The 24,045-nt window shown below is 33.9% G+C and overlaps 2 protein-coding genes across 2 annotated transcripts; both read right to left on the reverse strand.

The window, feature by feature from the left end:
* Positions 1–1,534: 1,534 nt before the first annotated feature.
* On the reverse strand, positions 1,535–5,062 carry LOC130809485 (uncharacterized). The gene is made up of 2 exons (XM_057675280.1): positions 3,029–5,062; positions 1,535–2,714 (listed from the first exon to the last, which is right to left on the reverse strand). Exons 1-2 carry the CDS (start codon positions 5,055–5,057, stop codon positions 1,585–1,587), a joined length of 3,159 nt encoding a protein of 1,052 aa, XP_057531263.1. The 5' UTR covers positions 5,058–5,062; the 3' UTR covers positions 1,535–1,584.
* A 13,735-nt stretch (positions 5,063–18,797) lies between these two features.
* Positions 18,798–22,350, reverse strand: LOC130809486 (extensin-2-like). Its single transcript, XM_057675281.1, has 2 exons — positions 20,316–22,350; positions 18,798–19,999 (listed from the first exon to the last, which is right to left on the reverse strand). The coding sequence occupies exons 1-2, from the start codon at positions 22,342–22,344 to the stop codon at positions 18,870–18,872; spliced, it is 3,159 nt and encodes a 1,052-aa protein (XP_057531264.1). The 5' UTR covers positions 22,345–22,350; the 3' UTR covers positions 18,798–18,869.
* Between the last annotated feature and the right edge of the window lie 1,695 nt (positions 22,351–24,045).

Below are 24,045 nucleotides of genomic sequence, written 5' to 3' on the forward strand. Positions count from 1 at the left end.
CACGGGGACCTTTGAGTAACTGAAGAGTTTATTTTCAGCTTTTTCAATTTTTTTTTTAAATAACACACGTGTCCTTTGCCGTGTCCGTCGCGTGTCCTTGCCGTGTCCACGTGTCCGGAAAAATATTAAAAAATTAGACACTTCATTTGGCGTGTCGGACACGGATTTTCGCGTGTCCGTCGCGTGTCCGTGTCCGACACGTGTCGGACACGCGACACGTCAGTTGACTGCCGTGTCCGTGTTTCGCAGGGTGCCACTAGTTAAGAAGTTGGGTCTTGACTACTCTAGGAAACATAGGTAAGGTGTTTATTTGGGTCATCAAATCAATTTCTAATCAGTTGTTTTAGCTTGGTCAAAATTAGATCTTATGTTCACATTATTAGTTTTTATATTATTGTGATTGCATTTTTAAATTTGAGTTAAAAGCGGATTTGATTATATAAATTCGAGTAAATCTTAGATCAATATTATTTTGAACACCTCTAATTGGAGGTGTGCCTTAGTGTACCTTGGGGAATAATGTCCTTTTTAGGTGTGGCCTTTTCTTAGTTTTCAATTTAAAATAATGATATTTTTGCTTTATTTAATATGTTGATAAAGTTAAGATTTAGTCATATATCTATGATAAATTGGGTCAAAGGCTAAAAGGGAATTATTGACATTTCATATTAATTAGTCTTTGTATTTTGATAATTAGCATAAATTAGGTCTTTTGTTATTTTGGATTAATTGAATAATAAGGAAAATCTTTTTGAGAGTTAGTGGGCAGACTCGAAGTGTCATACTATCCATTTCGATAATGGGTCTTGACCGATCTGTTACAATATTACTACCAAGTTGTCCAACCATTTAAAAAACAAGAGAACAAAAATAGCCTTAGAGTAAACTTTATATACCTTTGCGTAATTGATCTCCAGATGTCTATTTAAATGGACTTTTACATAGCATGATATGAATGTTTGGTACATTTTGAAAACTAGAGCATTGTTGGCGGCGGCGGCGGGGGAGGAGGGGTATATTTTGGATTATAGGGCTTATGTTTGTTATAATTTTTTATGTATTTGTGTCGTAATATCCACGAATATAAACACAATGAACATATGTTTTACCTTATTTATGGCAGTATATAGATTACAAGGGTGTAAAAATAAAAATTATGTCTATGTTAGGATCTTAGGGACTGCATTCTGTTTCTTAGCAACCATGTTATTTGTGTTTTCATTTAATTATTTATTTTATACTATTTGCATGTAATTATTTTTAAGGCTTGTACCCAATGCTCTTGATGAACTGTTAAGTTGATTTGGTAAAGTTTGTTTATTTAATAATTCATCCTTAGGAACCATGTTATTTATTATACCTCTTTAGTGAACTTTCTAGTTTCACTTAAATTTTGATAAAGATTAATAGATGTGAAGTTTTTCGAACAAAAAGTTTCATTTTTTTCCATGTTGCGTAAGGATAAACAACAAATGTAAATAAAAATATAAAGTTTTTAACCAAATCAGTACTAGGTATGGCACAATGGGCCACATATAATCAGACATAATTCTAACTCAAAATAAACTCATGATATAATTTGTCTTAGTATCTGTAGTTAGTGTAGATAGTAGTTTTCTCCGCTGATTTTGGAGCATAAGATGATGGAGCTTCATAACTTGACTGAGGAGTATAGTTTGATGAAGTTTCATAACTTGATTTTGGTGTGGTGTAGGATGGAGTTTCGTTACTTGGACTGTAGCTTTCTTCGGTGTAAGTTGGAGCCTTAGAAGCTGATCCAGGTGTGTAAGATGGTGTTGTATCGCATGAAGGACTCTCATAACTTGATTTTGGAGTATAGGTTGGTGGTGGGACATATGATGAAGCTTCATTGCTTGACCTTGGAGAGTAGGTTGATAGAGTGTATTTTGAAGTCTCATAGTCCAATGCTGGACTGTATGTGGATGGGGTGTACTTTAGAGAGTAAGAGCTTAGTTTTGGAACGTAGGTTGATGGGGTGTATCCAGGAGCGTAAGTTGCATAGCTTGATTTTGGAGATGGAGAATATTTTGGAGTGTAAGTCTCATAGCTTGATTTTTGAGTGTATTTCGGAGATGGAGAATACTCTGGAGTGTAAGACACATAGCTTGATTTTGGACTGTAGTTTGAAGATGGAGAATATTCTGGAGTGTAAGCCACATAGCTTGATTTTGGAGTGTAAGTTGATAGGGTGTATTTCGGAGATGGAGAATATTTTGGAGTGTAAGTCACATAGCTTGATTTTGGAGTATAAGTTGATGGGGTGTATTTCGAAGATGGGGAATATTTTGGAGTGTATGTGTCATAGCGTGATTTTGGAGTGTAGGTTGATGGGCTGTATGTTTGGTAATAAGCTGGATAATATTCGCATTTAGCACTTGACTTGTAAGCCAAAATTGGAATAGAGTACAACTCTAAGGTGTATGTTTTTTGGTACTCAGTTATATGTTTTGAATAAGTTAGGGGAGCTCCGCTCACTCCAAGATGCATATTTGTAGCAACATTGCAAGTGTATGATGGAGAACTTTCAAGATAAACTTTGCAATCTGTTGGTTTTAAATGTTTTCCAAGTTGTTGTTGAGTAAATGTAGCCAAGTAATAACCATTCTTATCAGTTTTGGGAGTCAACGTTGAAAACTTGGCTGCCTTGTATCCATACCCAGTCTTTGCCTCACATGAAATTTTGGCTATTGCACCTGATTTCAGATTCAGACAAGTTACGATAAATTTAGTGATATAAAATGGTATTGATATGTTAAATTTGAGCATAAATTTAAAACTATTTCAGTGGTTTTAAAACTTGCGATAACACTTTTTTGTGATATGAATATTGTGGTACGAAAAGTTTAAGATTAATTAATATCATGAGTATAATTTTCTCCCTATTCAAAGAAAACAATTTTAGATATAACAAATTAATTTTAGCCCTTTCTAAATTCAAAAGTTTTTGTTGGATTAAAACAAAACACTTTATCACGCACATATAGTGGTAAATGGAGAAAGAATTTACCTTCAATTGGTTTGAACTCATTGCAAGACTTACAATATATGACACCCTGTACACCGTAAACTTTGTATGATTGGGTCTTAGGCTTAAGGGAAGGATTGTAAGATGAGGTAGGGGTGTATGAAGAGACATCATACTTTGGAGATGGACTATAAGTTGTAGATGGGGTGTATGATAGAGTGTCATATTTAGGAGAGTGTTTAGAAGAAGGGTTGTACGTTGCGGTTGGGGTATATGATTGGGTGTTATACTTAGGTGAAGGGCTATATGATGAGGTAGGGGTATATAATGGAGTCTCGTATTTAGGAGATGGGCTGTAGGTTGGGATTTGAGTGTTAGGAATCTTGTACGTTAGAGAAGGCTTGTAAGTGGACGCTGGGGTGTATGATGTTGCATCATACTTTGGAGAAGGGCTATAAGTTGATGATGGGGTGTTTGAAGGAGTCTTATACTTGGGAGAAGGGTTGTAAGTTGCTGACGGAGTGTATGATAGAGTCTCATACTTGGGTGATGGACTATATATTGGGGTAGAGACATATGGAGTCTCATATTCATACTTAGGAGGTGGGTTATAGGATGGAGTCTCGTATTTAGGAGATGGACTGTAAGTTGAAGTAGGTGTGTAGGATGGAGTTACATACTTGGGAGATGGACTATAATTGGTACTTGGGGTGTACATAGTTTCATACTTAGGAGATGGGCTGTAAGTTGGTGTAGGTGTGTAGGTTGGAGTTTCATACTTAGGATATGGGCTGTACGTTTTACTTGGGGTGTATGATGGGGTTTCGTATTTGGGAGATGGACCGTATGTTGGAGTTTCATATGATTTGGTTTCTGAAGATGGGTTGTAAATTGGAGTAGGGGTGTAAGATGGAGTTTCGTACTTTGGAGATGGACTGTAAGTAGTACTTGGAGTGTATGGTTCAGTGTTGTACTTGGGAGAAGGGCTGTAAGTCACAGTAGTGGTGTCGGATGGAGTCTCATACTTAGGAGAAGGACTATAAGTTGTAGTGGGGGTGTACGATGGGGTTTCATACTTAGGTGATGGGCTGTAAATTGGACTGGGGGTGTATGATGGTGTTTCATACTTAGGAGATGGGCTATATGTTGTATTTGGGGTATAGGCTGGGGTTTCGTACTTAGGAGATGGGCTGTAATTTGGACTTGAGGTGTATGATGCTGTCTCATACTTAGGAGATGGACTGTAGGTTGGGCTTGGGATTTCGTACGTAGGAGATGGGCTGTAGGTTGGACTTGGAGTGTATAAAGGAGTTTCATACTTAGGAGATGGGTTGTAAATCGGACTTGGGGTTTCGTACTTAGGAGATGGGCTGTGGGTTGGACTTGGGGTGTATGAAGGAGTTTCGTACTTAGGAGATGGGTTGTAAATCGGACTTGGGGTTTCGTACTTAGGAGATGGGCTGTGGGTTTGACTTGGGGTGTACGAAGGAGTTTCGTACTTAGGAGATGGGTTGTAAATCGGACTTGGGGTTTCGTACTTAGGAGATGGGCTGTAAATCGGACTTGGGGTGTATGATGGGGTGTCATACTTTGGAGTTGGGCTGTAAGGTGGGCTTGATGTGTATGATGAGGTCTTAGTGTCTGGGGTTGGACTGTAAACTGGTGTTGGAGTGTATGATGGAGTTTCATATGAAGGTGGGGAACTGTAAAGAGGACTTTGGGTGTATGCTGGAGTCTCATACTCAGGAGATGGGGATGGGCTGTATGGTGAACTTAGAGTGGTGTATGCTGGAGTGTCATACTCAGGAGATGGAGATGGGCTATATGGTGGACTTAGAGTAGTATAGGACGGAGTTTCATACGCGGGAGAGGGAGATGGACTATAAGGTGAGGTTGAAGTGTATGATGAAGTTTCAGATTCAGGCGAGGGACTATAAACTGGAGTTGATGTGTACGAGAGAGGCTCAATGGTAGAAGGTGGAGTGTAAGAACGAGACACGCTAGCAGATGCAAAAACTAAAGATGACAAAACAAGGAAAGTGGAGAGGGAGAGGATGCGTGGGAGACCCATGTTTGTAGATGGGAACCAAGATGAGGATGGTGTAAGACTAAAAATGTAATGGGCTTATATAATGTTGATTGCCGCTCAAATATTATTGTTGGAATTTGATTTAGTTTGCACGACTGCCGGCCATGACAATTATTGTTGGAATTGAATTTAGTTAGTGGGCAGCATATATCCACGACGTATGTACAAGTTAGCCAATTCTTTACATTGAGGGCTTATACAGAACGACAATAAATTCATTACCCTAATAAGCGCAGTTTTTGAAGAATTAAATTAAAATTAAAATTAACAATATATAATGAAGGATTATAACAATATAAAATGAGTATTAATTTACCTGAGACCAATAACAGCACTTGGAAAGCAATGAACTCTTCCATCAGAAGCACTGAGCACTCAAATATGAATAGTGAGACCTGCTGATTTTTGAATTTTAGTTTTTAGAACTTTTCACCTATCTATGCCAATTATAAGTTATAGTACTGTCTCTCTAAAAGACGTCTTTCAGTTTCAATTCATTAAAGCTTATTGCCTACTCTTACTCTACATTGTCTTTTGTTGGTCGACCCAATCAAAGATGATCTCTCAAAGAGACCGTCTCTCCATTCGTTCATTTACCAACCATTGAGCATGACCACCATTGACCGTCCCAACTTTGTTAATGAGGAATGTCATTTCAAGTCTATTTGGGAATAGGATTGCACATGGTCCGGTCTGGTCTGGTTTGACAGAAAAATCAGTCTTGATCAGAAATTCCGGTCTGGAAATTTCTCAGACTAGACCAGACCAGTCAAGAATCCTGATTGCACCAGACCATACTGTTTTAGAACAATCTGGTCTACGATTTTTTCTTTTTTATGTATCTTTTTAATTGAGAGTCTAAGATAATGTATTCATCTATACGTACATAAATATTAATATATATTCCGAAACATTACAATAATTAAGTACATTACCAATTTTTTAATATACAACATAAAGTAAATTCATAGTAGTCACTAGTCAGCAATAGCAACTTCATCCATGAATAAGCAGCATGCATTAAGGAACGTCGATAACTGAAGGAGTCAAACTTTGATAACTCTATACAATAAAAACAAACATCAAAAAATATGAAATTATAAAATAAACATAATACTAATCATGATATGAAAGCCTCTATAAGTCATCTCCATCTTCTTCTGTAACCTCATCGAAATACTTGTCCACCTCTGTTTTAGTCAATTCCCCATCCTCACGAGACTCTTTGAGTTTTTTGAACTTAGATCTCATAAGTCCCTTTTTTGTAAGACCAGGTTCTACATCTTTGCTTGAACTTGAAGCACCATCACTTTGGTTCTTTGTTGCGGGTGTGGAATGTAAGCCTTTGTATTCATCATATAAATCATGAAGGGCACTCTTTACCCGCATACAAACAATAGAAGTATCATTATCTTTTGTGTACATTTGTTTTATCCCGAATTCTACAATTTCCCATTTATATCTAGGATCAAGTACAACAGCAACATATAGCATAAAATTTAGTTTTTTAGGATCCCCCAATACTTATCACACTTCTCTTTCATTCTCTTTGCCATTTCCTTAAACTCATAATCAAGGTTTTCACACCATTCTTTTAGCAAACAATCAATATCAGTTATATCATCAAAACAATCACGTCAAGTAACATATTGTGAACCAGACACACGCAAAGTTAAATAATAAAACACTTTTAACAATTGAACTAAATTCTTCACTTGGTCCCAATCATCAGTAGTAGGCTTTCCTAAACCATTCCCATAACCATGGGGATCTAGAAGATGCTCATGAAAATTTGGATCTTCCCCATCATACCTCTCAAATGCCAATATAAACTTCAAAGCAATGCTTAACATCAAATAAGTTGAGTTCCACCGTGTGACCACATCAAGAGACAACATGTTTTTTGATGGAATCTTCTCATCCGAAACACATTTATAAAACTTTTCAATTCTAGATGGAGAAGATAAAATAACTTTCACAGCACCTCGAACTCGAAAAACAACATCAATAACTAATTTAAGACCATCAATAACCACTCAGTTCATGATATGAGCAATACATCTTACATGTGCTAATATTCTCCATTCAGCACACTTGTTCCCCACTTTTTGACTGTTGTTTTTAAATAAGCAATTGCAGTGTCATTAGAAATAACATTGTCAACAGTAATGGTCATCACATTTTCAAGACCCTAAGCAAGCAAACATTTCTCAATTGTCTTTCCAATGGCCTGACCTTTATGACTTGATATTGGACAAAAGCTTAAGATTATTTTATTTAACTTTCAATAATTATCAATAAAATGAGCAGTTAAACCCATATTAATTTTTTGGATTGAAGTCCATGTGTCAGTAGTAAGACATACTCTCCTACAATTACTTTTTAAAAAAGATTTTAGTTTCAATCTTTCATCCAAAAACCTCTCGTAACAATCTCTAGCAACAGTCATTCTAAAAGGAACCACAAACTTATTTTGCATCTGTGAGCAAAAGTACCTAAACCCCTGGACTTCAACAAATCTAAAAAGAAGTTCATCAACAATTATCATGAACGCTAAGTCTTTCCTACAAGCCTCATAGTTAAACATCCAAGTCTTTATGTGAGCTTCTTGTTCCCCTTGTCATTAACACTTGATTGAAAACTCAATTGTATTTGAGTAGCCTTTGATTTGTTATTGAGTGAAAATCTAGGACACTTAAATGTGCTCTATAAGTACTAGTCCCATTTACACTAGGGTTGCACTTATATTCACAACCACAATAGTTGCACTTACATTTGTTTTCCATATTTTTGTTTATAAATTTGGTGAAATGATCCCATATGTCGGATCTTGGTTTCACAAGCTTCCTTCTTTATTTGCTCACAGCTTCCTCCTTTTTGTTTCATCACCATCCTGATCATCCACTTCATTTTCATCGCAAATTATAAAAGGTTCATCTATCGACATCTACAATTGAACAACCAATACTTACAAGTTACAACTTGTCATTTTTTTACATAATATCAACCAAAAAATTTAAATTCTATAATTTCATTTTACACGTACATATTAGATTGGTATTTTACCAACATTACAAATTTACAATCAACCATCTCTAAATCCAGAATATAATCATAAACGAATACCTAAAAAACCTTAATTACTAAATGGAAGCCAAACAAAAAAAAAATAAAAATAAAATAAAAGAGAAAGATATTAATGAAAAAACTTACATACAGTAACCATTTAGTCTACATACTATCAACCAAACAATGTCAACAATCTACATAATTAAAGGAGTACTTTTAGTTTTAGTAATCAAAATCTATGATTTCAAAGACTATTTCCACCCAAAAATCTTGTGGCTAATATTTTGTTTCAGATATATTTCACGTTAGAATTAGTGAATTAGTCTTAGCATTTCTTGCATTTTCAGCCAGTAAAATTTAATCCAAAAAACGGAAAAATCAAAACATCAACCTATAAATATTCGAAATACAAAAACTGAACAAAAAAAACCCTAAACAATTAAAAAATCAACCAAGATACTTACATTACGAGATTCTACACTTGATTCTATGGTGAAAATTAGCACTTGAGATTTGAAAGGCCGAAGGTAGAACCGTCAACCGTTGGGAGTTGGGATTTGCGGTTGCGTGGATGGAGATGGAGGCTATAAATTAGAAAGAAACTATAAATAAAAGCAAGAAAGAAGTGGGTGAGCAAGTGAGAATTGGAAAAGTTAATAAGTGGCTAGGACGAAAAACTCAATATGAGTTCCTTGGTAAAATGAGAGAAAAAGAGAGATTTTAAATTTTATGTATTTTATTCTGTACTTGGAGTTGACGACATTAGAAGTGGGAGCTATAAGGAAGGTTTTTGGGTAGGCCACAAATGGAGGAATAAGTGTAGAAATTATTTCTTTTTCATATCCTTTGGGAGTCATAAGGAGGTTGAAGTGTAGGGATTTGGGTACATCTATTTGTACTCCTATTTTTCTTGTGCTGCGTTAGTGTTAGCCAAGTGAAGGGGACAAGTGGCCAAGATATTTGGACTCTTGGCAAACACCGGGGATTAGTGAAGTTTAGGAATGGGAGACATAAGAAGTAGTTTTGGATTTGGAGAACATGTCTTAGCCTTGATTTTTCATTATTTACCTTGTTTTGCTCGAGGACGAGCAAAGGTTAAACATGGGGGAGTTTGATAAGTGCAATTATTTGCACTTATTTATATCATTTTGTATTTCCTTAATGATGGTCGTTGTTAGTAATTTTGTGCTTATTTTGAAGATTTATGCTACTTTACCCATTTTGGTTATTCATGTTGATTTTGAGCGGTTTTGATCGTTTTAAGCATAATTCTTATGGTTTTAATGATGACGGAGTTTATTAAGGAAATTATTGCTCGTTTGAAGATGTTTTACAATGAAGATGGGCAAAAGAGTAGAAAAATGTTTAAAATAGAAAAAGTTTTAAGGTGAAATTTAATACATGCTCACTCTTTTAGTCATAACTTTTGATAGAAAGATCGTATTGATGCAAGGTTTGCAACATTGGAAAGTAGACTTCGAAAGCTTTCCAACCGTATAATATATGTCCAATTCCGATAACCGAAAAGGAAATGTCGGCTGTTTAAAGTTTAATAGTCAGTAGCAAGGCGACGAGTCGTCGCCTGAAAGCTACGACTTGCCGCCGGGTCCCTGGAAGTTCGCTTTGGCAGTTTCCACATCATTTTCATGTTTTTTTTTATTAAATTGGTTTTGTTTACCCAAAATTAGTCCTTAGTATAAAAGGGGCTAGTTTTAATTTAAATTTTAGGCATTCTTTAGTTAGTTTTATGTGTTAATTTTCATGGTTTTCTCTGTAAGTTATGAGTTCTTAGAAGAAACTCAATTTTTATTATCTTCCATTGTTACTTAATTTGATACAATTCATAGTTTTTTTCATGCTTCAATTAGTAAGTTTCTTTATCTTGTCTCAATTACTTATTTATAATTGTCTTTAATTTCTTGTTTTCATTATGTTTGGCATTTTAATTACGTATTTATTTATCGTCAATTTTAAGTTCATCATTATGCCTAGTGAGTAAATTTCATTTCTAGGATTAAGGGATTGACCCTAATTTGAATCATGGAATGATTTTTAATTGATTAATTGTGTTAAATTTAGGTCTATGATTAAACCTATGCTTAATGAACCTTAATTTAAATATCTTTATTAACTTTTTCAATAAAGGAAGTTTGAGATTAGGACTAATTTAAGTTAAATTCGTACTAGTTTAACTAATAAAACAGAAGTTTAAGGATTAATAGTAAGGTCTTAAACTGATATTGATCAATGGCAGAAGCTTGAAATTAATCAGATCACGTTTAATCATGCCAAAGACTCAATTTCATACAATTATGAGAGTAATTGACTTCCATGTCCGAATTAGACGATTTCCGACATCCTAGTGTTTTCCTATCATTATATTCATATCAATTGTTGTCTTTGCCTAGTTGCATCATTTTATATTATTGCTCATAGTAGTGTTAGATCTTCAGCCCAGCTATTTTGAGTGTTCGTATCATGTAGTCATAAACTGAACGAATTTATTGATGCGCCTTGAGTTCGACTCGTATTGCTGCACGTACACCGTGAGTTTGCAGTTAGTAGGCGTGGTCCAAATTAATGCATCTGGCCATTAGTAGGTGTGGCAGGCTTATTCCTATCATTGTCTCCTCACTATCTACCGACGACCTAGATTATTCAAGATGGGCTCCACGAGATTCCATTGTGATTTCTTGGATTATTGAGAATATAAAATCGGAATTGTTTAACCAGTTCCTTGAATACTACGATAGAAGAATGGTGGAACGGGATAGAAGTTATGTACAACAGTGGTAGAGAATATGGAAAATTTTGTTACAATTTAGAAAGAAATAGATCGTATATACACTACTACAAATCATCATTTATGGCACTAATTATGCTGCGGGAATTTAATATTTGTGGTAAGTTTTGTTCTTGCCACAACAAAAATACATTTTCAAGAAAATATCAAAAGGCTTGCTAAATTATTTTATGCCATGAAAAAATAAATACCGTAGCAAACAAGCACTTGTGCCACGAATCATGCCATGGGTAATTACATACTATAGCAAGCAAACACTTGTGCCACGAACTATGCCATGGATACATATATATTGTGGCAAACAATCGCTTGTGCCACGAATTAAGCCACGAGTAAATATATATCGTGGCAAACAAGAACTTATGCCACAGATTATGTCACGAGAAAATATTTTTTGTGAAAATAATATATGTGCTACGAATTATGCCAGGGGTAAAAATTTATCATGACAAAATACGTACATGTCGTATGAAGTTACCACAGATAATTAATTATCGTGGGAAATAAATACTTATGTTATGAACTATGCCACAGATAAATACACTAGTAAAATATGATTTAGGTAGCACGTAATAGTAACACTTTTTGACATCTAGCTTTTCAAAAATATTAGGTAACACTTTTAAAACCGACATTACCCGAACCAAAGTTGCACCCGAATCGGTTGACAACCGAAAATCGAAAAGCTGAACCCGAACTGCGACTAATTTTATAACCAACATATAACTGTTAGTCGAGATTATCCGAACCTAATAGTGACTGAAACGAGTCATATTCGATAGGAAACATGCACGAAACGAACCGTGACTAATCGACCCGCCCCAGTGTGACCCGTCGCGGTATGTATTCGAAAAATAATCGATCTGAAATACAACCGAACCAAATGACACCCATTTGAAATTGTCCCGATAGCCCGAATGAACACCTCTATACATATGTAACACTTTTCTACATAATTATTATTGTTTTTATTATTTTTTATTTTAAAAATATAAATGGACAAATTAATTAGTATTGATGTTTAAGTTTCTTAATTTTTTTTAGTCAATATTCAATACCCAAACTTATTTTTTAATAAATTTATTCAAGCTAGTCAATATTTTAAAATTCGCACATACTAATAAAAAGAAGAGAAAAAAAGAAATAATAAAAAAATTGTTTACAATTACAAAAATTAAATGAGCTCTTCAAACAAACCAAATCTCAAATCATTATCATGCAATATACTAATTCATAAGTACTTTGTGCTATGTGTCTCTCTTACAATGCATTTTACAAATTATGCCAAGTGTCACACTTATAATGCAATTTTAATGAAATGGAAATTATCAATGAAGAGTTTTATTCAAAGTGTTTGTAATTGTAAATGTAATATAACAATTAGTGATTCCATAAACTCCACAAATTCATACTAATATTAATATACGAATATTAATCTAACCCACAAATTCATGTAAAACTAATTAATGTAAGGTAATTATTTTTTAACCCCTCCCTTTATATTCCAAATTCAATGTGCTGTAAAGTAAGAGTTTATTAGAGAAGAAGGTAAGTTTGAGAAATGAAGTTAAGAGTAATACATTAGGAGTAATTTATGCAATGTTATCTTATCTTATATATTATATTATAAATTCTCAATAAAAGATACATCAAAGATACTCATAGTATGTAAAATACAAAGAAAACACACATGTAAATCATTATATGGTACGATTGAAGATTTTTTCAATTACTACTGCTTTCAATTGCTATCAAAAACATATGAGTTCACCAATTTCAGAATACCACCATCATTATCATTATCATAACCAGTGTATCCCACTCATAGGAATATGATTAGGGTATGAGGAGGGAAGGAAGGCGACAACTCATACCTATAAAGTAGAGTGCGACCAAAGAGTCCCTCGGCGATTTCAGTATACCTTTCCGAGATTTAATTATAGCATTTAATTTAAGAAGAATATCTAAACATAATATCTTTTCAAGTGTATCACTATGATAACATCATAAGCACTTTATGTATTATAATTACATTTAGTATAAAATTGGTAATGTTTAAGCCTTAATTGATAATTATCATGCATATCTAAAAAGTGGTAAAAGATTCTATATGAGGACTTTGCTAAATTTTGCAAACGTCTTAAATGTTTTGAACACAAACAATGTGTAAAAAACAAAAATGAACCCCAACTGTGCATTGCATGGATATAATCCCAGTAGAAATACAATTCTTTATAAATGAGACTGTCTCACCGTTAGATGAACCCATACAAGCAGCCCAAATTATTTATATATAATAATTTAAATTAATTAAGTTAAAATTAAACTGTAAACTTGGTAACTGCCATGATTTTTGACTAAAGCTTATTAAAACTGTCCATGTAACCGCCATTAAAAGCTTTTGTAAACGGTAACTGTCCATATATCCGACATCAATCTGAAAATTTAAGTTGTTGGTTTCAGATTATTAATTTTATATTTAGGGAAAACCTCATATTTAAGAACATAAATGATGTTCTTATTAAATATGTAAATTGATTGATTTCTGTTGTCTTGATTCTTGAGCTTTTGCTATCTTAGGCGGAGAATCACTATTTCTCAAAACTTTTTTAAACTTCAAATTTGCTTAATGAAATTGCTAACTTTGTCTTAAGATGAATGACAAGTATTGAAGTGTTCAATTGCATGATATAATTTTCATGTATTTATATTTCAATTATGATCTTAATATATTTCAATTGTAATCTTAAAATGATGACTTACATTGTTAAAGTAATAATCTACAGACTACAACTTATAAGTATTTTTATTAAGGTTATATGTGATGACCTACGATGATGACTTATCATTTTAAAGTGATGAAGTGATTACCTACTACTTATAAGTATTCATTTTAAAATTGAATGTGATGAGCTTAAACGGATTACTTATAGTCTTAAAAGGATGACTTATAACCTTAAAGTGATGACTTACGTTGTTGAAGTGATTACTTACTCCTTAATTCATTTTAAGGTTGTATGTGATGACTCATAACCTTAAATTGATGACTAATATTGATTAGTTTCTGCTTATAAGTATACATTTCAAGGTTATATGTGTGACCTTATAGTAATTACTTATAACCTTAATACTTTAAAGTGATAATTTAGATTGTAAAAGTGATTACTTATTGCTTATAAATATTTATTTTAAGGTTCATTCAAAAAAAATATACATAACCTTAAAACTTACAAAATAAAGAACTGAAATAAAAAAAATCAAGAATTGAAATCAATAACCGACCAAAACTGAAATTAAGAATGTAAAAACAAAATCAAAAAACAAGATGAACATACCCGAGGGATGAGACGAAGATGAAGCGAAGGGTGGCAGCCACCGACAAATAGAAGGAAGGAAGATGATACGAAGAGAACAAAATCAAAATCAGCAAAGCATAGTGATTAGTGAATAAGGAAGAAAAGGAAGAAAAGGTAAAATAGTTGGGGCGGAAGAATGATTTTCAAAGAGTAAATATATGGAGTTTATATGTTGAAATTACTGTAGTTATCTTAAGATTTAGGAACTTAGAGCCTCAAAATCTCAAATAAAGATTCTACTGATAGATGGTTGTACTTGTAAGTTGGTGTTACTAAACGACAACTTTGTTTGTTAGTATCAACCAATTGTAAATTGAATCCTGAGGTTGTACATAGATCTCTAAACCAAGCTATGCATCAACAGAACATATCATTTGAGGTAGTGCTTGTTTGGGTAGTGCAAAGAGAAAAGTTAAAGTTTATGCGCTAGTGGAAAAAATCTCATTTGCTGCGGTTTTTTGGCCATAATATTTTGCGGTTTAGTCCCCAAGCATTAGTAATAGCAGCAGATGACCTATTTTAAATGCTGCGGTTCCCACAAAACTACAGCATATAGTCTTTTTTTTAAAAATCAAAAATACATTATATGCTGCGGTTTTGGGAGAACTGCAGCATATAGCGTATATTTTTTTTTGTTTAATATTAATAAATAATTCAATGATTAATGTACAATGTAATAATCCAATGATAATCACCAATTATCACCAATAATCACCAACTAATATATATATACACTCTCAATCGTACATATAATAATATGTACATATACTAATTAAAGTCCTAAATCTAAACTAATTACATTATTTACCAAGAACAAAAATTAGCAAGATACGCGGCAATCTTGTCTTTCAATTCACGCACTTCCTCATTTCTCAAAGGGCGTGTTTCCCTTGGAGTGTCGTATAAAACCTATAATATAATATTAAATTAAATGATACATATACATTAGATTTTACCAATAGTAAACATATAATATTATAATTTAAGAACGTAACAAAACCCTTAAAATCGCAACTTTGCACGTAATTTCTAGCATATGACTATGATTTACAATTTTAACTACTACAACACAATAATATATACCAAATAGTTTTGTGTGCCAAGTTTCGTGCAAAACAAACCAAGTTTGAGCTACTTTATTCGCAAAAGTGCCAAAAAAGCTAAAAACCCTTAAAATCGCAACTTTGACTTAATGTTGAAAATTGTCAACATTGTTGTTAGTTTGGTGAACTTTGTACATCCAGGGTACAAAGGCCTTTGAGAAGCCTCTGCCAACAAGTCAAAAACACGATGGCATTTTCCTAACTTATCCTCGACTCCCTCCATCATCTCATCAACACGATCCACATCCTCATTGACATTTTCTTCATCTGTCTCATACCCATCAACACGATCTACTACATCCTTATTGACATCAGCCACATTATTGACATCCTTAACAACACTTTTTCTCTTTGTAAACTCCCTCCTCACCGTGCCAAACCCAAACATGATATTGAGGCCTAAACCCACGTCGAAGTATGTGCTCCCTAAGGATATGAACACTATCTACCTTTGATACATTGCCACAAGTGACACATGGGCAATAAAAACCAAATCCCCCCGTCCTAACTTGATGTTCAATCGCAATACTACAAAATTCTAATACGCCATCAATAAATTCTGACGATTCAATGCTTCCATACATCTAAGAACGATCTTTTATCATCCTAAGTGTGATTAATTAATTCAAAACAAAATTAATACACATATATACTTATTTATACCAAACAAATTTAACCCTAAAAATATAAGCACTACATTGTGTTCTAAAATAAAATCACTTAGAATAATTAACATTGTATACTTCATCTTTCATACTTCATATTATAATTCTATATAACCAAACATATATTCTATACTTCATATTTCAATATAATCACTACATTGTAAATAAAATCATATTCAATTATAATAATAAAATCATAAAATACAACAACAAACCACATTTTTAACAAAATACACATAAATCAAAATAATTAACAAATTAATAACATAACTTTGAAAAATATCAAACTCATTATACAAAATATAAATAATAATGTCAAACTCCCTAAACCCTAAAAATATGAAAAACAATAAAAATTAGCATCACTAGAAATTTCCTTGTGTATGTAGATGAAGAACAATTACAATGTGACCTACAATGAAATAAGAAAAACAAAATTACTACACATAACCATTTTTCCCAAACAAAAGTAAAAATAAACATAAAAAAATACCGCTACTTCGTGAAAATTACCTTGAAGAGAGAAGATTCGTGGATATATGATGAAAAATTCGTGGGTTTATGAAGAACAGAGTATATGAGGAGCAAATTCGTGGCCTTCAAATGTCGTGCTGATGTCGTGAGTTTATGAGCAAATGAAGAAGAGAGCAAATGAAGAAAGCTTATGTCGTGGGTATATGAAGAAAAATCCGTGGGTTTTCAAAGCTTAAATAAGAAATTTCGTGGGTTTATGAAGAACAGAGTATATGAGGAAGCAAATTCGTGGCCTTCAAATGTCGTGCTTATATGTCGTGAGTTTATGAGCAAATGAAGAAGAGAGAAAATGAAGAAAGCTTATGTCGTGGGTTTATGAGGAAGAAGCAGCAGGAAGAATGAAGTTTGGAAGAAGAAGCAAATGTCGTATAAGGTTTAAGGAAAATGAAGGAGAACAACAGCGCTTTTGGAGAAGGTGAGTTATATTTTTCAGAAAGAATTTTAGAAAGCTTCAAATGCTGCGGGCTCAAAGGAACCGCAACATATAACAAGTTCAATTTTTTTTGAAAGCTTATTTGCTGCGGGTAACGGGAAAACCACAACATTTGATATAATTTTTTTTTTGACTAATTCTTTTTTCTATTTAATGCTGCGTTTAAAATATACCGCAGCAAATGATTAGCAGTAGATACGTTTTTTTCCACTAGTGATAATTGGCATTAGAGGGGGGTTTTGGGGGAGCACAAACAATAGTGGTTGTTTTAAGGGTTATGTTTTATTGTGACAATGGTAATCTAGTTGGGCAACGGGCGGGCTAGGGGTTATTGACTTAGTGGGTTGGAGGATGTATTGATATTACACTATAGAAAAATAACGATGGTTTCTGTAGTTGGAGGAATCATTACAAGCTAGCTCACTAAATTTTCTAATTTGGACTTAAAGTATATTTAATTAGTTTAGTTAATTATTGCTGATTTCTCGCTTAGTTTTAGAAGGTGCAGCTGCGGTGCCATTAATTGATAAGTCGGGTCTTGACTACTCCAGGAAACGTAGGTAAGGGGTTCATTTGGCCATCAAATCGGTTTCTAATCAGTTGTTTCAGATCGGTCAAAATCGGGTCTTATGTTCACATTAATTTTTATATTATTGTGATTGCATTGGGTTAAAAGCGGATTAGATTATACAAATTCGAATAAATCTCAGATTAATTTTATTTTGAAGACTAGTTGCAGGTGCGCCTTAATATACCTTGGGGAATAATGTCCTTTTTAGGTGTCGCCTTTTTCTTACTTTTCAATTCAAAATAATGATAATTTTTCTTTATTTAATATGTTGATAAATTTAAGATTTAGTCTTATATCTATGATAAATTGGGTCAAAGGGTCCAAGGGCATTATTGATATTTCATATTAATTAGTCCTTGTATTTTGTTAAGTAGAATAGTTGTTATTTTTAGTTGTTTTTAGGGGCTTAGGCTATATATAGAGCCACTCTTGTAAGAATTGATTAATTTTTGGATTTATTGAATAATAAGGAAAGTCCTTTTGGGAGTTAGTGAGCAGATTTGAAGTGTCCATACTATTGACTTCAGTAAAGTGTCTTGGCCGATCTGTTACAATACCCCTACAGTAATTTTTATATACATTTGCATAATTGATCTCCAGATGTCTATTTTAATGGACTTTTACAGAGCATGATATAATGTTTGGTATGTTTTGAAAACTAGAGCATTGTTGGCGGCGGGGAAGAGGGGCATATTTTGGATTATAGGGCTTATATATGTTGTAATTTTCTCTGTATTTGTGTCGTAATATACACGAATATAAACACAATGAACATCTATTTTAACGTACTTATGGCAGTATATAGATTACAAGGGTGCCAAAATAAAAATAATGTCTATGTTAGGATCTTAGGGGCAACATTCTGTTTCTTAGAAACCATGTTATTTGTGTTTTTATTAAATTATTTATTTTATACTATTTGCACGTAATTTTTTTTAAGGCTTGTACCGAATGCTCTTGATGAACTGTTAAGTGAATTTGGTAAAGTTTATTTAGTTTATAATTTATCCTTAGGAACCATGTTATTTATTATACCTCTTTAGTGAACTTTCTAGTTTTGCTTAAATTTTGATAAAGATTAATAGATGTGAAGATTTTTCGAACAAAGAGTTTCATTTTTTTCCATGTTGCAAAAGGATAAACAACAAATGTAAATAAAAAATATAAAGTTTTTAACCAAATCGGTACTAGACATGGCACAATACGCCACATATATCAGACATAATCCTAACTCATAATAGACTCATGATATAATTTCTCTTAGTATCTGTAATTAGTGTAGGTAGTAGTTTTATCCGCTGATTTTGGAGCATAAGATGATGGAGCTTCATAACTTGACTGAGGAGTATAGTTTGATGAAGTTTCATAACTTGATTTTGGTGTGGTGTAGGATGGAGTTTCGTTACTTGGACTGTAGCTTTCTTCGGTGTAAGTTGGAGCCTTAGAAGCTGATCCAGGTGTGTAAGATGGTGTTGTATCGCATGAAGGACTCTCATAACTTGATTTTGGAGTATAGGTTGGTGGTGGGACATATGATGAAGCTTCATTGCTTGACCTTGGAGAGTAGGTTGATAGAGTGTATTTTGAAGTCTCATAGTCCAATGCTGGACTGTATGTGGATGGGGTGTACTTTAGAGAGTAAGAGCTTAGTTTTGGAACGTAGGTTGATGGGGTGTATCCAGGAGCGTAAGTTGCATAGCTTGATTTTGGAGATGGAGAATATTTTGGAGTGTAAGTCTCATAGCTTGATTTTTGAGTGTATTTCGGAGATGGAGAATACTCTGGAGTGTAAGACACATAGCTTGATTTTGGACTGTAGTTTGAAGATGGAGAATATTCTGGAGTGTAAGCCACATAGCTTGATTTTGGAGTGTAAGTTGATAGGGTGTATTTCGGAGATGGAGAATATTTTGGAGTGTAAGTCACATAGCTTGATTTTGGAGTATAAGTTGATGGGGTGTATTTCGAAGATGGGGAATATTTTGGAGTGTATGTGTCATAGCGTGATTTTGGAGTGTAGGTTGATGGGCTGTATGTTTGGTAATAAGCTGGATAATATTCGCATTTAGCACTTGACTTGTAAGCAAAAATTGGAATAGAGTACAACTCTAAGATGTATGTTTTTTGGTACTCAGTTATATGTTTTGAATAAGTTAGGGGAGCTCCGCTCACTCCAAGATGCATATTTGTAGCAACATTACAAGTGTATGATGGAGAACTTTCAAGATAAACTTTGCAATCTGTTGGTTTTAAATGTTTTCCAAGTTGTTCTTGAGTAAATGTAGCCAAGTAATAACCATTCTTATCAGTTTTGGGAGTCAACGTTGAAAACTTGGCTGCCATGTATCCATACCCAGTCTTAGCCTCACATGAAATTTTGGCTATTGCACCTGATTTCAGATTCAGATAAGTTACGATAAATTTAGTGATATAAAATGGTATTGATATATGTTAAATTTGAGCATAAATTTAAAACTATTTCAGTGGTTTTAAAACTTGCGATAAGACTTTTTTGTGATATGAATATTGTGGTACGAAAAGTTTAAGATTAATTAATATCATGAGTATAATTTTCTCCCTATTCAAAGAAAACGATTTTAGACATAACAAATTAATTTTAGCCCTTTCTAAATTCAAAAGTTTATGTTGGATTAAAGCAAAACACTTTATCACGCACATATAGTGGTAAATGGAGAAAGAATTTACCTTCAATTGGTTTGAACTCATTGCAAGACTTGCAATATATGACACCCTGTACACCGTAAACTTTGTATGATTGGGTCTTATGCTTAGGGGAAGGATTGTAAGATGAGGTAGGGGTGTATGAAGAGACATCATACTTTGGAGATGGACTATAAGTTGTAGATGGGGTGTATGATGGAGTGTCATATTTAGGAGAGTGTTTATAAGAAGGGTTGTATGTTGCGGTTGGGGTATATAATTGGGTGTTATACTTAGGTGAAGGGCTATATGATGAGGTAGGGGTATATAATGGAGTCTCGTATTTAGGAGATGGGCTGTAGGTTGGGGTTTGAGTGTTAGGAGTCTTGTACGTTAGAGAAGGCTTGTAAGTGGACGCTGGAGTGTATGATGTTGCATCATACTTTGGAGAAGGGCTATAAGTTGATGATGGGGTGTATGAAGGAGTCTTATACTTGGGAGAAGGGTTGTAAGTTGCTGATGGAGTGTATGATAGAGTCTCATACTTGGGTGATGGACTATATATTGGGGTAGAGACATATGGAGTCTCATATTCATACTTAGGAGGTGGGTTGTAGGATGGAGTCTCGTATTTAGGAGATGGATTGTAAGTTGAAGTAGGTGTGTTGGATGGAGTTACATACTTGGGAGATGGGCTATAATTGGTACTTGGGGTGTACATAGTTTCATACTTAGGAGATGGGCTGTAAATTGGTGTAGGTGTGTAGGTTGGAGTTTCATACTTAGGATATGGGCTGTAAGTTGGACTTGGGGTGTATGATGGGGTTTCATATTTGGGAGATGGACGGTATGTTGGAGTTTCATATGATTTGGTTTCTGAAGGTGGGTTGTAAATTGGAGTAGGGGTGTAAGATGGAGTTTCGTACTTTGGAGATGGACTGTAAGTAGTACTTGGAGTGTATGGTTCAGTGTTGTACTTGGGAGAAGGGCTGTAAGTCACAGTATTGGTGTCGGATGGAGTCTCATACTTAGGAGAAGGACTATAAGTTGTAGTGGTGGTGTACGATGGGGTTTCATACTTAGGTGATGGGCTATAAATTGGACTCGGGGTGTATGATGGTGTTTCATACTTAGGAGATGGGCTATATGTTGTACTTGGGGTATAGGCTGGGGTTTCGTACTTAGGAGATGGGCTGTAATTTGGACTTGAGGTGTATGATGGTGTTTCATACTTAGGAGATGGACTGTAGGTTGGGCTTGGGATTTCGTACGTTGGAGATGGGCTGTAGGTTGGACTTGGAGTGTATGAAGGAGTTTCGTACTTAGGAGATGGGTTGTAAATCGAATTTGGGGTTTCGTACTTAGGAGATGGGCTGTGGGTTGGACTTGGAGTGTATGAAGGAGTTTCGTACTTAGGAGATGGGTTGTAAATCGGACTTGGGGTTTTGTACATAGGAGATGGGCTGTGGGTTGGACTTGGGGTGTACGAAGGAGTTTCGTACTTAGGAGATGGGATGTAAATCGGACTTGGGGTTTCGTACTTAGGAGATGGGCTGTAAATCGGACTTGGGGTGTATGATGGGGTGTCATACTTTGGAGTTGGGCTGTAAGGTGGGCTTGATGTGTATGATGAGGTCTTAGTGTCTGGGGTTGGACTGTAAACTGGTGTTGGAGTGTATGATGGAGTTTCATATGAAGGTGGGGAACTGTAAAGAGGACTTTGGGTGTATGCTGGAGTCTCATACTCAGGAGATGGGGATGGGCTGTATGGTGGACTTAGAGTGGTGTATGCTGGAGTGTCATACTCAGGAGATGGAGATGGGCTATATGGTGGACTTAGAGTAGTATAGGACGGAGTTTCATACGCGGGAGAGGGAGATGGACTATAAGGTGGGGTTGAAGTGTATGATGAAGTTTCAGATTCAGGCGAGGGACTATAAACTGGAGTTGATGTGTACGAGAGAGGCTCAATGGTAGAAGGTGGAGTGTAAGAACGAGACACGCTAGCAGATGCAAAAACTAAAGATGACAAAACAAGGAAAGTGGAGAGGGAGAGGATGCGTGGGAGACCCATGTTTGTAGATGGGAACCAAGATGAGGATGGTGTAAGACTAAAAATGTAATGGGCTTATATAATGTTGATTGCCGCTCAAATATTATTGTTGGAATTTGATTTAGTTTGCACGACTGCCGGCCATGACAATTATTGTTGGAATTGTAGTTAGTGAGCAGCATATATCCACGACGTGTACAAGTGAATGATACCTGCTGATGCTAAGCATCGATTCCCACTTCGGTCGAGACTGCCTGACGGCAAAGACCATCATTTAATTTTACTTTTCATTAGTTTATTTCGGGAGTTACTGGCAGGCGCAGCAACATTATTTTTGAATTCTAGTTTTTAGAACTTATCACCTAACTATGCCAATTGTAAGTTATATTGCTGGGTGTTTTCGAAATCTTAATCTTTTATTATATTGAACTTTAATTATTTTTAGTCGTAATTATTCTCATTTATCATCTATTTATATCAATTGTTGTTTTTGTTACCATTTGTGATTAGTAAAATCACCTATTAAAATTACGTAAAACCAAATCAAGTCAAATTTAATTCGACATTTAATTTTTCAATTCAAATCCAAATCAAATTTGATCACAATACAATCAAACTGAACCAAATTGATTCAATTTAAACTTTTAAAGTCCAATACAAATCAAATTTACACCTTAAAAACAAATCTAAAGCGTAAATCGATTTTAAAAAACGAAATAATAAATTAAAAAAGTTAAAATTCATAATAGCAAAAGTAGAAATAAAAAAATAGATCTTGAATAATTTGATTTACAATCTAAAAAAATAACTTTCATCCTAACAAAGGTATCATTTAACCTCTTATATTATCATAATATGACTTTGTTAAACGTCTGTTATTTCAATTCAATTAGGGAAGGTTGAATGTGGATGTATTATTGATTGCTTGATTAAAATATAATTTAATTTTTTTCGATTAAAAGTATAAAATTAAAATGTGATTTTGTTTAAGAAAAATTGACATCAATAATCTAACATTTTACTTGTCGGCTGTGAATAATCTCACTTTTAGATTATTTTGTCTTAGTTTGTTGTTAACATGCCTTATTAATACCTATTATTAGTATAGACAGTCTCCTGGGAGACCGTTGCTCTGAGAGACGTCTGTCAAATTCAATTCATTAAAGTTTATTACCTACTTTTACTCTACATTTTCATTTATGGGTCAATCCAATAAGAGATAGTCTCTCAAAGAGACCATCTCTCACAAGAATTTGTGTTATTAGTAATATGGTATGTTCAGGGTAAATGTATGACAAAGGTTAGATTATTAGAAAATAATTCATAAATAAGATCATACACAGCGGATGGGTATAAAATTGGATTATTGTCGATTTTTCCTTTTAATTATTGGAACTTCATTTATATTTTGTGAATGATCAATACTTTAAATAATTGATTGGATTATTTTCATGTATCAGGTGCCAAAAATTATCTATATATGAAATTAACAAATAAATGATAAAATATGTTTATTATATTTGTTATTTTCATATTTTAAAAATAATATTGAAATTAAAGCTAAAAACATTTGATCTTTGGCTTGACTTTGGTTCAAAATTGGGTTCATTGTTGTTTAAATTGCATTCTTTCACAGTTTGATTGTTGATTTGCATGTTAATTTAAACAAATTAGTTTAATTTTAATTTTGAAATGGAGAACCGTAGTTTTTTGCCAAAACTT

The sequence above is a fragment of the Amaranthus tricolor genome, chromosome 3, assembly GCF_026212465.1.
Source record: "Amaranthus tricolor cultivar Red isolate AtriRed21 chromosome 3, ASM2621246v1, whole genome shotgun sequence".
NCBI lineage: Eukaryota > Viridiplantae > Streptophyta > Magnoliopsida > Caryophyllales > Amaranthaceae > Amaranthus > Amaranthus tricolor.